Source organism: Microcaecilia unicolor, chromosome 10 (genome assembly GCF_901765095.1).
Source record: "Microcaecilia unicolor chromosome 10, aMicUni1.1, whole genome shotgun sequence".
Lineage (NCBI taxonomy): Eukaryota > Metazoa > Chordata > Amphibia > Gymnophiona > Siphonopidae > Microcaecilia > Microcaecilia unicolor.
In genome coordinates, this window is record NC_044040.1 from 136,811,830 (window position 1) to 136,825,919 (window position 14,090).

At 44.1% G+C, this 14,090-nt stretch overlaps 1 protein-coding gene across 6 annotated transcripts in view; it reads right to left on the minus strand.

Moving 5' to 3' along the window:
- The window catches only part of ANO7 (anoctamin 7), a 413,838-nt gene that overhangs the window by 58,978 nt on the left and 340,770 nt on the right, over window positions 1-14,090 (minus strand). For 5 of the 6 annotated variants that reach the window (XM_030215797.1, XM_030215795.1, XM_030215793.1 and 2 more), the window contains 4 exons: window positions 13,665-13,804; window positions 12,206-12,411; window positions 8,789-8,931; window positions 8,440-8,530 (listed from right to left, as the gene is read on the minus strand). In XM_030215797.1, coding sequence (XP_030071657.1) covers window positions 8,440-8,530; window positions 8,789-8,931; window positions 12,206-12,411; window positions 13,665-13,804 — 580 coding nt within the window. Of the gene's footprint in view, window positions 1-8,439; window positions 8,531-8,788; window positions 8,932-12,205; window positions 12,412-13,664; window positions 13,805-14,090 lie in introns of those variants that run through there. The other variant, XM_030215799.1, reaches the window with a different exon arrangement.

A 14,090-nucleotide genomic window follows, 5' to 3' on the forward strand; every position in this document is an offset into this window, starting at 1 on the left:
GTCGAATTTTTCATTGATTTCGTCCACCGCCGACTGCAATTTATTCAGTTTATCTTCCAGAGCAGCGGACACCGAGCGGGAGATTTCCTGCGCCCAGTCCGCACCCACCGCGGCAGGCATGCTCTGTGCTGTTCGATGTTCCGCCATCTTGCCTGGCTCGTGTTTCTCAGAGGTCGTCGTTTTTTTTATGTGATTTCGGGGGCATTCCGCCCTTGGCGCTTCCTCAGCTTTCACCCGCGCTTTCTCGCTGCTTGGGTAGTTTTTGTGGTATTTGTCGTTAGGTTTTAACCTGTAATATAGCAAGTTTGGGGTGGGTAGGCGCGGAGCCTCGTCCTCCCGTGTCTTCTCAAGTAGCAGGCATCACGTGACCCCCCCCCCTATCCTTGATCTTATATATACTTCTTTCTAATTGAAGCTTTCTTAACCAACTGAGAATTAATCTTGTTCCTTTTTTCATATTGTAGTTTCAATCTCTGATTAAGCTGTTCAGAATAAGCACTGGCTAGGTGCAGCCTGGCCACTTGCAATTTGTGCAGCACATGGACAGGTCCTGTAGTCTTACACTGCAACTCGCATGAGTGACTCCCTCTGCCTCTTCTGCTGGACAATTCTTTCAGAAAGAACCCATTCCTTGCTGCCTTTAAGGCATCCCACACTGCCCCCAGAGCTTTACACTTATCCAAGTTATGCTCTAAATATTCACTTAATAATTTTATGTAAACTTGTCGCACTTCAATCCCCTGCTGTAAGGTATTGTTTAATGTCCAGTATGGGGTCCTCTGATGATCTTGGGGGATGGGGAGATTGGCCCAGCAAGGGGCGTGATCTGAAACTGAGGTTTCCTATGTCAGCACCAGTCTCTTGGATTGCAAGGGCTTTTTCCACAAATATCGATCCTTAAATAGGAGTCATGAGTGTGGGAATAAAACTTATTGTCTCGTGATCTGGGTTGGTACTTCTGTCAGCACTCCACCACTCCCAATTCTGCTGTTAAGGTTTTCAGAGCTTCAGCTAAGCTCATGTCTTCCCCAGAGGTTTGCCCAGATCTATCCAAGTGAGGGATCATTGTGGCCATTAAAGTCAACCCCCCCCCCCCCCCCCCCGTCCACCAATAACAAGTGCTCCCTCAATAAAAGCAGGTAAGACCCACAGTAATTTTCTATAAAAAGAAATTTGACACAGGTTTGGGGCTGAGACAAAAAGATATTGCCCACCTGAGTCTCTTTTCATATGAAGTATCTGGCACCTGAGGGACTTATGGAACAATGTCACTCCTCTTTTCTTAGTACCCTCTATGTCAGAGGCAAAAATGATTTTGAGGTATTGGGCATGGCACAATAAGTGTTTGTAGTCTCTGTGCAGATGATTCTCTTGCAAGAAGATTACCTGAGGGCCAAGCAGGGCCGGTCTTAGCAAGTGCGGGGCCCTGTGCAGACCAATTTGGTGGGGCCCCATCCTAGCCCCGCCCTAGCTTCGCCCCCACCCTAGCTCCACCCCATTGAGAGATTGGCGATACTGGACATAGAGGGATAGGGTAGGGAGAGATGCTGGAGGGAGATGAAGAGGGGAGAGTCACTGGATGTGGAGAGTAAAAGGGAGATACCTGGGGAAGCAGTGGAGAAATTAAGTGACTAACAATAGGGGAAACACTGGGGGGGGGGGGGGAGGCAGGGTGAGTGAGAGCGGAAGGATGAATGAAGTTAGGGGAGCACTGCAGCAAGGATGACTAAGGCTGTAAATACAGGCTACTGGGGAGATGAGAGGCTTGGACATAAATATTGGGAAAGGATAACAGGATCTGGAGTGGGAGAGCACTAAGGGAGGAAGATGGATGGGGATGTGTGGCAGCACTAGTGAGAGAATGAATGATATTGGGAAGGGTGGAGGGTGACTGAGGTGCAGTGGAGTACAGGTAAGGCTTGTGGTGAACCCTAGGGAAGGATAAGGCATATGGAACCACTTAAGGGAGGATGAGTAAGGCTCAGAAGGAAGAATTAATAAAATTAAGGTGCATTGAAGAAGGGAGGTAAAAGATTAAAAGGATATCTATGGGTAAAGGTGGGCAGGGTCTGAAAGGGGAAGAAGGGGGGACTACTGTGGCTCACTGGAAGCAAGGGCCAAAACCTTTGACAAAAATGGACATACTACAGCTGAACATTTCAAACCACAGAGACAGACATAGTAACATAGTAGATGACGGCAGAAAAAGACCTGCATGGTCCATCCAGTCTGCCCAAGACAAACTCATATGTGTATACCTTACCTTGAATTTGTACCTGTCCTTTTCAGGGCAAAGACCATATAAGTCTGCCCAGCAGTATTTCCCGCCTCCCAACCACCAGTCCCGCCTCCTATCACCGGCTCTGGTACAGACCGTATAAGTCTGCCCTCCCCTATCCTCGCCTCCCAACCACCACCTCCTCTTCCCCCCAACTGCTCCGCCACCCAATTTCAGCTAAGCTTCTGAGGATCCATTCCTTCTGCACAGGATTCCTCTATGCATATCCCACGCATGTTTGAACTCCGTTACCGTTTTCATCTCCACCACCTCCCGCGGGAGGGCATTCCAAGCGTCCACCACCCTCTCCGTGAAGAAATACTTCCTGACATCTTTCCTGAGTCTGCCCCCCTTCAATCTCATTTCATGTCCTCTCGTTCTACCGCCTTCCCATCTCCGGAAAAGATTCGTTTGCGGATTAATACCTTTCAAATATTTGAATGTCTGTATCATATCACCCCTGTTCCTCCTTTCCTCCAGGGTGTACATGTTCAGGTCAGCAAGCCTCTCTTCATACGTCTTGGAACGTAAATCCCATACCATCCTCGTAGCTTTTCTTTGCACCGCTTCCATTTTTTAACATCCTTCGCAAGATACGGCCTCCAAAACTGAACACAATACTCCAGGTGGGGCCTCACTAACGTCTTATACAGGGGCATTAAAACCTCCTTTCTTCTGCTGGTCACTCCTCTCTCTATACAGCCTAGCAATCTTCTAGCTACTGCCACCGCCTTGTCGCACTGTTTCGTCGCCTTCACGTCCTCAGATACTATCACCCCAAGATCCCTCTCCCCGTCCGTGCCTATCAGACTCTCCCCGCCTAACACATACGTCTCCCTTGGATTTCTACTCCCTAAGTGCATCACTTTGCATTTCTTCGCATTGAATTTTAATTGCCAAACGTTAGACCATTCTTCTAGCTTCTTCAGATCTTTTTTCATGTTTTCCACACCCTCCGGGGTGTCCACTCTGTTGGAAATCTTGGTGTCATCCGCAAAAAGGCAAACTTTACCTTGTAACCCTTCGGCAATGTCACTCACAAATATATTGAACAGAATCGGCCCCAGCACCGATCCCTGAGGCACTCCACTACTCACCTTTCCCTCCTCTGAGCGAACTCCATTCACCACCACCCTCTGGCGTCTGTCCGTCAACCAGTTCCTAATCCAGTTCACCACTTCGGGTCCTATCTTCAGGCCGTCTAGTTTATTTAAGAGCCTCCTGTGGGGAACCGTGTCGAAAAGCCTTGCTGAAATCTAAGTAGATGACGTCCATAGCACGTCCTTGATTTAATTCTCCCGTCACCCAGTCAAAGAATTCAATGAGATTCGTTTGGCACGATTTCCCTTTGGTGAAACCATGTTGTCTCGGATCTTGCAACTTATTGGCTTCCAGGAAATTCACTATCCTTTCCTTCAGCATGGCTTCCATTACTTTTCCAATAACCGAAGTGAGGCTTACTGGCCTGTAGTTTCCAGCTTCTTCCCTATCCCCACTTTTGTGAAGAGGGACCACCTCCGCCGTTCTCCAATCCCTCGGAACCTCTCCCGTCTCCAAGGATTTATTAAACAAGTCTTTAAGAGGACCCGCCAGAACCTCTCTGAGCTCCCTCAGTATTCTGGGGTGGATCCCGTCCGGCCCCATGGCTTTGTCCACCTTTAGCTTTCCAAGTTGTTGATACACAGTTAGGCAACATGACGAATCATCAGGACAGGTTCCATTCGCAAATCAAGACCACTTTAATTTAAAAAGGTTCCTATAGAAAAAAAGCTATCATACTTTGCTGCCTGCCTTAATGGCACAACTGTAGCCCTGTCTGTTGCTTTGCTCGCTCCACGAGTCTGCACGCACTCGCTGTCTCGCTCGCACCACAGCGACAATGGCTCAAGTCGGATCAGGCTCCAGCTTTTCCCGCTCAGTGACTCCCGCCCTCGCGGAAACAGGAAATACCTCATCAGAAGGCGGGACATTGAGCGGGAAGTGAAAAGCTGGAGTGGAGGTGAGCCGTCGCTGCAACTGTCTGTCGGGGGCGGGGCTGTCGCTGGCTCGCTGCAAGTTACTGTCGCCGGGGTCCGGAGACTCAGGAGCTGACGGCGGGCTCAGCGGGCCCAAGCCAGGGGTGGGCGCCGGTGGTGGTGGGAGCGGAGGTAGAGTTGAGGCACGCCACGCAGGGCCCCCTTAGGCGCGGGGCCCTATGCGGCTGCCTTGGTCGCCTCTGCCTACTTTAAATATCAAAGGCCTTAACTTGCCAAGGAAGCAACAGTTGCTTTTTAAGGAACTTTTGCCCCTTGGTCCCAGGGCCGGTCTTAGGCAAAGACCGGCCCTGGGGCCAAGGGGCAAAAGTTCCTTAAAAAGCAACTGTTGCTTCCTTGGCAAGTTAAGGCCTTTGATATTTAAAGTAAGGACCTTAAAGGGAACTGTCAGAAGACATATGTAAGCAACAAAAGCATGTGACATGTCATCAAACAAGTCTATTTGCAGGGTGCACCTTAGACAAACCCTCTCACCCCTCACCCATCCAAACATGAAAGACAGTATTATTTATTTCATTTATATCCCACATTATCCCAATAGATCAGGTTCAGTGTGGCTAACAACTTATTGTGATTAACAGCACAAAAAGTGATGTGGGATAGTATTCATTAAGTAATAATAACAAAATAAATGAGAATTGAGTATCCTGCACCTCCAAAAAAAACCCATTACTCCAAAATCTCTGTAACCATTCCATCCCCACAAAAGGAAAGAAATGCACCTGGAGGTTCTGACTCACTCCCCCCTAAATGACAAGTTCCCCCATAGCACTCCTTCGCCCTCACTCACTCCTCCCAACATATACGCCATACCTTTACCTTCCCCTCCCATCCATGCCCACATCCACTTTCAACAAACACACCAATCCTAATGGCAATAAGATAGTACCTTTATTAGTAATGCAAATAACGCCAACATTCATGACAGGTAAGCAAAGGGCAAAAAGAAAGTCCCAATGATAACAAATCTTTTTGATGAGCACATCCAACGCAGGTTTCATTTTCTTGTGTTTATGTAGGATTAAAGAAGATGTGTCGTGATAAACATAGATCTGGGTCTCATATGTTAAGGCCTCAGCCTTCCTGGCCAACTGCATCAGGTGTTCTTTATTGGTGTATTTAACAAGTCTCACTATGATGTCCCACAGCACTGATAAGCTCTGACTCATTAGTGAGCAGCTTACATTGATTTTGCACTTACAGTCGAGACATCCTCCTGACCTACCAGCTTAAGGACACCCCAAAAGCGTAGATTGTTTTGTCATCCTCAATTCTCTAGGTCATTGTTTCCCCAAGTCCATTCCTGGAGTACTCCTTGCCAGTCAGGTTTTCAGGATATCCATAATGAATATGCATGAACTTGATTTGCATGCACTGTCTCCATTATATGCAAATCTCTTTCATGCATATTCATTGTGAATATCCTGACTGGCAAGGGGTACTCCAGGTCTGAACTTGGGAAACACTGCTCTAGGTCATCTATTCTATACAGAAGATCCTCTTGCTGTGTTGTCAAATCAGCTACATGTTGCCGCAGACCTGCAGTTGTTTCAGTCTACTCATCTGCCCTAGCCTCAAGGTCTTCAATTCTGCCTCCGAGCTCCTTAAAGTCAGCGTGCACTGCGTTGATCCTCCCCAAAATTTCTTCCCACATTGATTTTAGTTCAGGGTTCATCTCAGAGAGGTATTTCATATAGACCCTTGAGGGTATTCTTGATTTTCTCCACCTCTTTTTGCTCCCCATAAGAATGCAGGGGATATGTTTCCATCCCAGAGCCTTGAGATGGAGAAGCATGGTGTGACACAGCCTTGCCAACAGCCTGTGGCATCCTAACCAAAACTTTAATCTCAGTACTTTTGCTTCTGTGTGCCAACAGAAATGCAAGCAGTGGCTATTCTACAGCTGGGTGTACCATTTGCAAATAGTATTAACTAAAATGAAACAAACGAATTCCCCCACCCCCAATAGCTTACCCTAGTGTCATTTTGAAATATGGTACTGATGGAGCAGGAGCTGCCTACTTTACATCAGATAAAGTGGAGGAGGGAAAGCAGGGATAGAAACAACCTTGGTGGTGACTATTTTAAAATGTTAGAGGAAGGATTAATTGGCAGGGTGTGGAATCTGGGATCCCCCTGCAGCATGTTCTTATATGGTTGCAACTGGTTCAAAATGTTGCTGTAAATCTGATCATAGGTGCTTGAAAGTTTGATTATGATGTTGTTGCAGGAATGGATGCATGAATTTGTGATACTTCAGGAGTCAGACAGCACACACCAGTATGAGAGAAAAATCTTCTTTATTTGCCAGCAAACAAAGCAAGACATCAGTTCTAGCTCTCTTCTCTTTCTCTCAGCTCTCTGTGTCTTTCTCTCAGCTCTCTGTCTCAGCTCTCTTCTTATGCTGTCTTCTCCTCCTTCTGTCTGTTCCTTCTGTCCTTCTCTTTCTTCTGAGCTCCTTCTGACGTAAACTGCTTCTGCTCCTACTTAAATAGGGTCCTAAGCCCTCCTCCTAGCCTAGCCCCCTTACTCTCCAATTGGTTAAGGAATTAGATTGGCTACCTTGCCTCAACCAATCATTACTTTTGAAATATCAGTTACATAGGTTCCAGACATCCTAAACTGACCTCTGACCTGGGGCCCCTTAAGCCAGACATTTGGTCTCCAGTCTCTTACATGTTATTATGATTGATTTCTCATATTCCTAGTACTAACTGCTAACTAAACTCTGGCATTCATTAAAGAGGTCAAAAGCCAATCTTACTTAATGGCATACTGCTATACTTTCAGGACTATTCCTACAGTTACCTATAATTAATCAAGGAGAAGAGAGCTGACTAGTTCTGACCTTTTTCACCTCTCAGCTTATACATTGAACCAGCCAGAACTATGGCTAAGTCAAACCACATGTGGATCTCCTCACTGCAGTCTTAAACAGCAGACAAAGGATCATTTTAAAAGTAACACAGAGTTGAACAAACATCCTACATAGAAATTATAGAGAATAAAACATATTCTAAAATACACAGAATCAGTATTCCTTATAAGATATATCTAAACATCAGGAATATCTAGAATTATTTAGAATCTAACTAGCATTAAACTAATTCTTTTAAAACTACGGCATGTCTGGCTCATGCTTTGTTCATTCATAATAGTTTACAGCTGTGCCAGCTAGCATTGGCAATTCACAAGGGACAGAGTTTCATTTCTCACTGACCTTTCCTAACCTTAGCTCGGCCAAGACTTTCAAATAATATGAACCATCTGGCATTCCTTTGCTCTGCTTGCAAGGTAAAAAGCTGATTTTGAAATAGGAATTCAAACACCACTTTTAAACCCCAGATTTTAACAGACTTAACACTTAATATGATTTCTTATATATATAATTATGCCATGGCTGCCTCAATGTGACCCCTTTGCTAAAGATGGAACATTGGCTGCACATAGATTTTGACATTATTTCATAAAATTCTACACTCTGGTGAACCTTTGGCTTTTTTGGGGGGGGGGGGGGGGGAGGTAATTTGAACCCTCGTTCTTCCTCATGTTCTCTCAGATCAAACCAACAGTGTTTATTGGTAGTTTCATCATTTTGGATTATAGGTTTAGACACTACCTGCCAGTCAATAGTTAATGTAAGTGCAAGTGCTCCTTCTTTCTTGAATTCCCTACCATTGCATTGTAGATTTGAACCTTATATGTCAAGTTTAAATTGGGTTTGAAACTTTTTTATTTTAACAAAAGGCTTTGATTCTTAGATAGGGTTAGGCAAGGTTGTGTACAAAGGTTTCTGGAATGTACAACAATAGAATATCATCTCTGGTTTCTTCTATTTGCTTATATGAACTGTTTTCTCTTCTTTCTGTTTATTTTATAATTCACTGATTTTATGTAAACTGCTTAGTTAGTTAATTAATGGGCGGTATATCAAATACATGTGAAACTTGAAACTTCTTCATCAATAATTTATGCAAAAAATGGAAAACAAAGAAAACAAACCCAAATGAGAGAAACATTTGAAGCTTGCACCCCTGCTCTATATATTAATATACTCTATTAATCAGCTCTCTCAGAGCTGGAAGACAAAGCTTGGAATAAGGCAGACATAGAAGCACATGAACATACCTCAAACACAATAACAAAGCCCAGCCGAATAGCTAGCAAGTTCCAATACACTATGGAATAGCTTCCATCATTTTCCCGATAAGCACGATACCTGAGAAGAGAAAAAAAAATAGCTCTTTAATGTCCTACCAGGATGGGAAAAGGAGTAGAACATAATGCAACCCCTCCTTATGGCTAAGGATTCTACATCCAACATTCTTGAGAAGACCTGAAAACAGACTCCAAAAATTATTCAGTACAAGATTCATGTGTCTCTGCATTTCAAACCTTTCCCCCCATGTTTTCAGATACTTGCTAGTGCCTGTTTTCCCCCTCCCCATGGATGCTGGTAATTGTACTTTTCTCCCACCTGCACATGGTGTTGTTCTGTGAAACAAATGTCTCCGGAGCATAGGCCAGTGTGAAGTTCACATAACCCACAAGGTTGAAGTTGTGGGTGTATTTGTAATACAATCGGGGTAGGAAGTCAGAGGTAAAGGCAATAAGAAAAGCCTACAATGAGAAAATGCAACACCATCAACATCACTTGCAGCTCAGGCCTCTTTCCATCACTGTATTGATCTAGGATGCCAAAATGTTCCCAGAATCCTCTCTGCCTTGTTCTAGGATATGTGGAGGGGCATTTTCGAAAGAATATCCAAGTCAGAATTAGGACGTCCTGCTCATAACATCCAAATAAAAAAACCCTGTCTATCTCGCAGCCATTTCAAACAGGAAAAATGTTGGGGATACCTGTTCAAAAATACTTGAGAATGTCCAAAATGAAACATCTATTTTCCAAAATAAAACGTCCAAATTATGAATGCCAAAAAATCAGGGACAAGGAAGTCTGTCTGGCAGCAGTTGTACAAAAATGGCCACACAGACATCCCTGCTGAGTAGCCTAGTGGTCAGTGCAGTGGAATTAAATCCAGGGAAACCAGGTTCATTTTCCACTGCAACTCTGTTATTTTAAATGGTGAGCCCTTTAGATACAGGGAAATACCTACTGTACACCACCTCAATAGTCCTCAGGCTTGTAGGTATCTTTAATATTTAGGTATATAACAGTAAGGGAAAATATACAGTATAGGGCTGTATTTTTCCCTTGCTGTTCCTAATAGCGCATCAATTTCTGTATCTTGCTGGTGGCTGGCAGCCTCTTTTCTTACAGCCAATAGGAGAGAGTTGTTGGTGGATTTCCCTAAGAATGCTTAATTGACAGGAGATGGTGGGCGCATGCTTTGACCATTATCTGTTTTTTTTCCTGTGCGCTTCCTGCACCTAGTGCACGAGGTACTCAGACCTTCTGGTACCAGATCCTGACAGAAGATTTGAATTGTTTCTGGAAGGGGAGCCTAGAAGGAGGGACGAATTGAACCTTCTAAAGGGGAGTTGCTAGTGGCAGTGGTGTACTCCCCTGAAGAAGATCTAAACTCTGCCACCAAAAAATTGTTTTTGGAACCTCTTCTGCCACTGACCATACCTGTCAAGGGAGAGCCCCATTCCTGCTAATGCTTGCAGCTGGCCCCGATGAGAGAGAGAGAATCCGCCCGTCTGTATCCAACTGGTTAAACATTAACGGCACTTGCAAGAGCAAGGATTCAGAGACTGGGGCAAGTGACAGATCCGAAACCTGGTGCTGGCTTGCTATAGTGAGGTGTGTTTTATTTATTTATTTATACCCCACTCTTTCCCGCTCGATAGCAGGTTCAGTGCGGCTTACAAGGTATGGTACAAAGTATCACAGAGATAAAACAAAGTATGATACAAAGTATCGCGGAAATAACCCAGTTATAGAGAATAGGACAATAGGAAGAGATGTGGGGGAGAGGATAGGAGTATGGGTAGTGTTAGTGGTGTGGATCAGGTTCGAGAATTAAGTTGGGTTGTTTGGGTATGCTTGTTTGAAGAGGTAAGTTTTCAGCAGCTTTCGAAAGGGTAGATGTTACTTGGTTGTTCGGATGTGTCGAGGTATTGTGTTCCAGAGTTTGCTGCCTATAACGGAGAAGTTGGATGCTTAGTAGGTTTTGTATTTGAGGCCTTTGCAATTGGGAAGATGGAGATTGAGATATGTTCGAGAAGATTTGGACCCGTTCCTGGCTGGTAGATCAATCAAGTCAGTTATGTAGCTTGGAGATTCGCCATGGAGGATCTTGTGGATCATTGTGTGGGCTTTGAAGTTTATGTGTTCCTTGATAGGGAGCCAGTGAAGTTTTTCACGTAGTGGTGTTGCACTTTCAAATCGTGATTTGCCAAAAATGAGTCTGGCTGCTGTGTTTGGGCAGTTTCTTCATGATTTGGGCTTTGCAACCGATGAAGATGCTGTTGCAGTAGTCGGCATGGGTGAGTACTGTGGATTGTACTAGATTGCGGAAAGTTTTCTGTGGGAGGAATGGTTTTACTCTTTTCAGTACCCACATCATGTTGAACATCTTCTTCGTCGTGGCTTTAGCATGAGTTTCTAAAGTTAGGTGGTTGTCTAATGTTACTCCTAGAATTTTTAGATTGTCAGATATTGGGATTGTAACGTTGGGGGTAATCAGAGTGGCGTGTTGTGATGAAAGGATTAGACATCAAGTTTTTTCTTTGTTCATTTCTCCCCCCAATATAGTTCATTTGGGAAGGAGAAAGGAGATTCTCAGGATACTTGGCCTTACCACCCAGGCCACCCATACACCACTTCTATTGGGTCCTTACATCTATGGCAGAGTGGAGGGGAAATTTAAGAAATAAGAACAACATCTTTTACTGTACCAGCCTACAGCAGCAAAGGTATTGGTTTATTGTGTGTGACCATCAGTTTGTTCAAATGTGACATCTTACTGAACTGTGCTATTGACTATTTGAATATCATCAGCCTACCCTGAGCAACCTTAATATTTAAGAAGTGTGAGCAGGAGAGATGGATATCCACTGTAAATGTTGGTGTTTGAATGGCCTTTTTTTTCTTTCGATATTTCTGTGCTTCATCAATTGACAGTGCGATTTCAGTGTTAAGTTACTTCATGGTGTGGTCTGGATTTTGGTGTGAATGAAAGTGTGATGCCTTGCTTACCTGGCCCCAGCCCCTCAAAATAAATTTGTTGTGCCCCTTCTCCCACTATCTTGGATAGTGACTAGGCAGCTGCCTGGCTCACCCATACAAGGGGGCTTACAGGTACAATAGGTATATCTCTGTTTCTGACGGGTTCACAAATTTAAAGGTAATATGATGCAGTTAAAGTAGTATTTGAACCTGGATCCCCTGGTTTACAGTTCACTGCACTGACTACTAGGCTACCCTTCACACCTGCTTGCTGCTGTGTTCAGAATACCCATAATGTCAGGTAGCCTATTTTTATTTTCCGAAGTCACATTCAGGGATGAGAGAGGGGGACAGTAACTACTGAGGGATTAAGGAGGGGTCATTCCTTAATCCCTCCAGTGGTCATCATTTTAAACCCTGGATGTGATTGAAACAGGTCTAACGTAGGATGCCCTTCTTTTTTGAGCTGGATATTTCTTCCCATTTGATTATCACTATTGGGTGTCCTAAATTTGGGCCCTCCCTAGTCCCACCCTAAACATGCCCACAACGCGACTCCTTGCTATCTGGATGAACTGCAGAGCAGGATGCCCAAATTCTGACTTTTGAAAATCGTGATTTGAACATTTTTGGCAGATGGATGTTTGGGCATTGTGAGACATCCGTCTGTTTTGACAATGAGCACCATGATGTATATCTTACAGAATCATCTCTGTCCTTGATGTTGAAGGGTGTATTATGCTTATGCCCATTACTCACATTACTGATGACAGCAAGGTAGGTGATGACCTCCAGGATGTAGAACCAGATGCCTATTCCCTGTGCTCTCTCCACCACAGGCCGTCGATATTCACAGACAAATTTCTGTGCATCAAGACGGATCTCCACCCAGTTATTGAGTAGGGCAAAGAGTGGTGCCAGTGGACAGGCTGCTACAAAGATAGTGATGAAGCCAAACTGTATGACTGCAGGAGAAAAACACACGAGATCACTAAAGACCATTAAAGTGTGATTGAAGTGAGTCTCGAGAGGCACTAAAATATTGTAATTTGAAAGTCTGGAGGATCCGAATGAATTCTTACATGTTCTTGAAAAACAAGTCCTATGAGCAAAACCAAAGATTTTTGGTGGTTGCAGCTGAATAATGATTGTAATTTCCATCTTCTGCCATGAGACGGTACCAGGAATCAATTTTCCCCTCCTCCTCCCCAGCACACATTCTCCTGAAGGCCTCATTGTACTTAAATTTTAGGTTCTACACACTTTGGCTCCATGCTGCTGTGAAAGCACACATAGAAACCAGCTTGAGGATGGAAAAGAAGGAACTCTTGTTTCAGGACACTTCTTATTGCAAAGATCATCCACCCTTCTCTTTACACACTCCTTCCCACCATATTGCATTGTGCATGCCATCATCTTTCCTTGACCCTACCATTCTTTGCTGTCTTCCAATATCTTGTTTGATATACCTTAGACTATACTCCTAGCTGTGACCTCTTTCCCATATTTCCTCCACCAGCTGGCAACCTGAAGATTCAGGTGGTTTCTCACGTCAGCTAACTCAGAAGTTTGGCTAAGTAAACCATTACTCTTTCTTGCCTCAGATAACAACTACTCTGTTAGCGCCTGATCTGTACAAAGCATTGCAATTTCTTAGAATCAGAAGGTCCTTAGAAAGACACCAGTCCTCTCTGAGTACTGAGAAGTATTTCTGATGCACATATGACAAGTACTGCAAATACTGACATTGCAGCTATTCAACAAACTTTTTCCTGTCATTGGTTTTCAGATTAAGAAATTTCCTTGAGCTTCTGGAAGCAGACATAGCCAGAATGGTGTATTGCTTACCTGATCTAATTGGTCCATTGCACTATGATGTCACAAGTTCCGTAAAATAAAATAACACTTTTCCCCAAACATAATTGTTCTCAGGGAGTTAGGAAAATGGGATGAGAATGGATTAAAGAGCTTAAAAATAATGACAGAGCTAGAAGATCTTTACTTGGTATAGTGCAGATAATACCTAAAGCTGTAATACAGAAAGAGGCAGCATTCTTTTTAAAATCCCCCATCTCCTCACAAAGAACCAAACTATATCCATTTCACTTGTTGTCACTCCATTTTCCTTCTCCACAAAATTCAGCATCTCACCTCCTAACTTGCATCCTCCATAACCTCCAGAGCTTGAAAGTTTTTAGGATCTTTCTGTTCTGCTCACCCATTTCCAGATATTCATCAAACAGTCCCTCACAAGACAGCAACTGATAATCCCTTTCCCAAGGATCCATGGCTACCACCTTCTCCTTTGCCTTTTCCTTTCTGTGAAGTTTGTGCTTGTGCCTCCAGTTCAGTAGCTTTCTGGGGAAAGAGAGGAGACAGAAGACAATTACTACATACTATGGGAAAATTAGGTTCTTACCTTGGTAATTTTCTTTCCTTTAGTCATAGCAGATGAATCCATTAACTAATGGGTTGTATCCGCATACCAGCAGGTGGAGATAGAGAACACTGAAAAGCCTCAGTGACCCTGGACGTCTATCTCCTCCTGCCTTCAGTATATGAAACTTCCAAAGCAGAGTGAATAAGAAAGGTAAAACATCGTAAACTTTCCTCACAGTGAACAAACGCCCCAGAACCGAAGCAC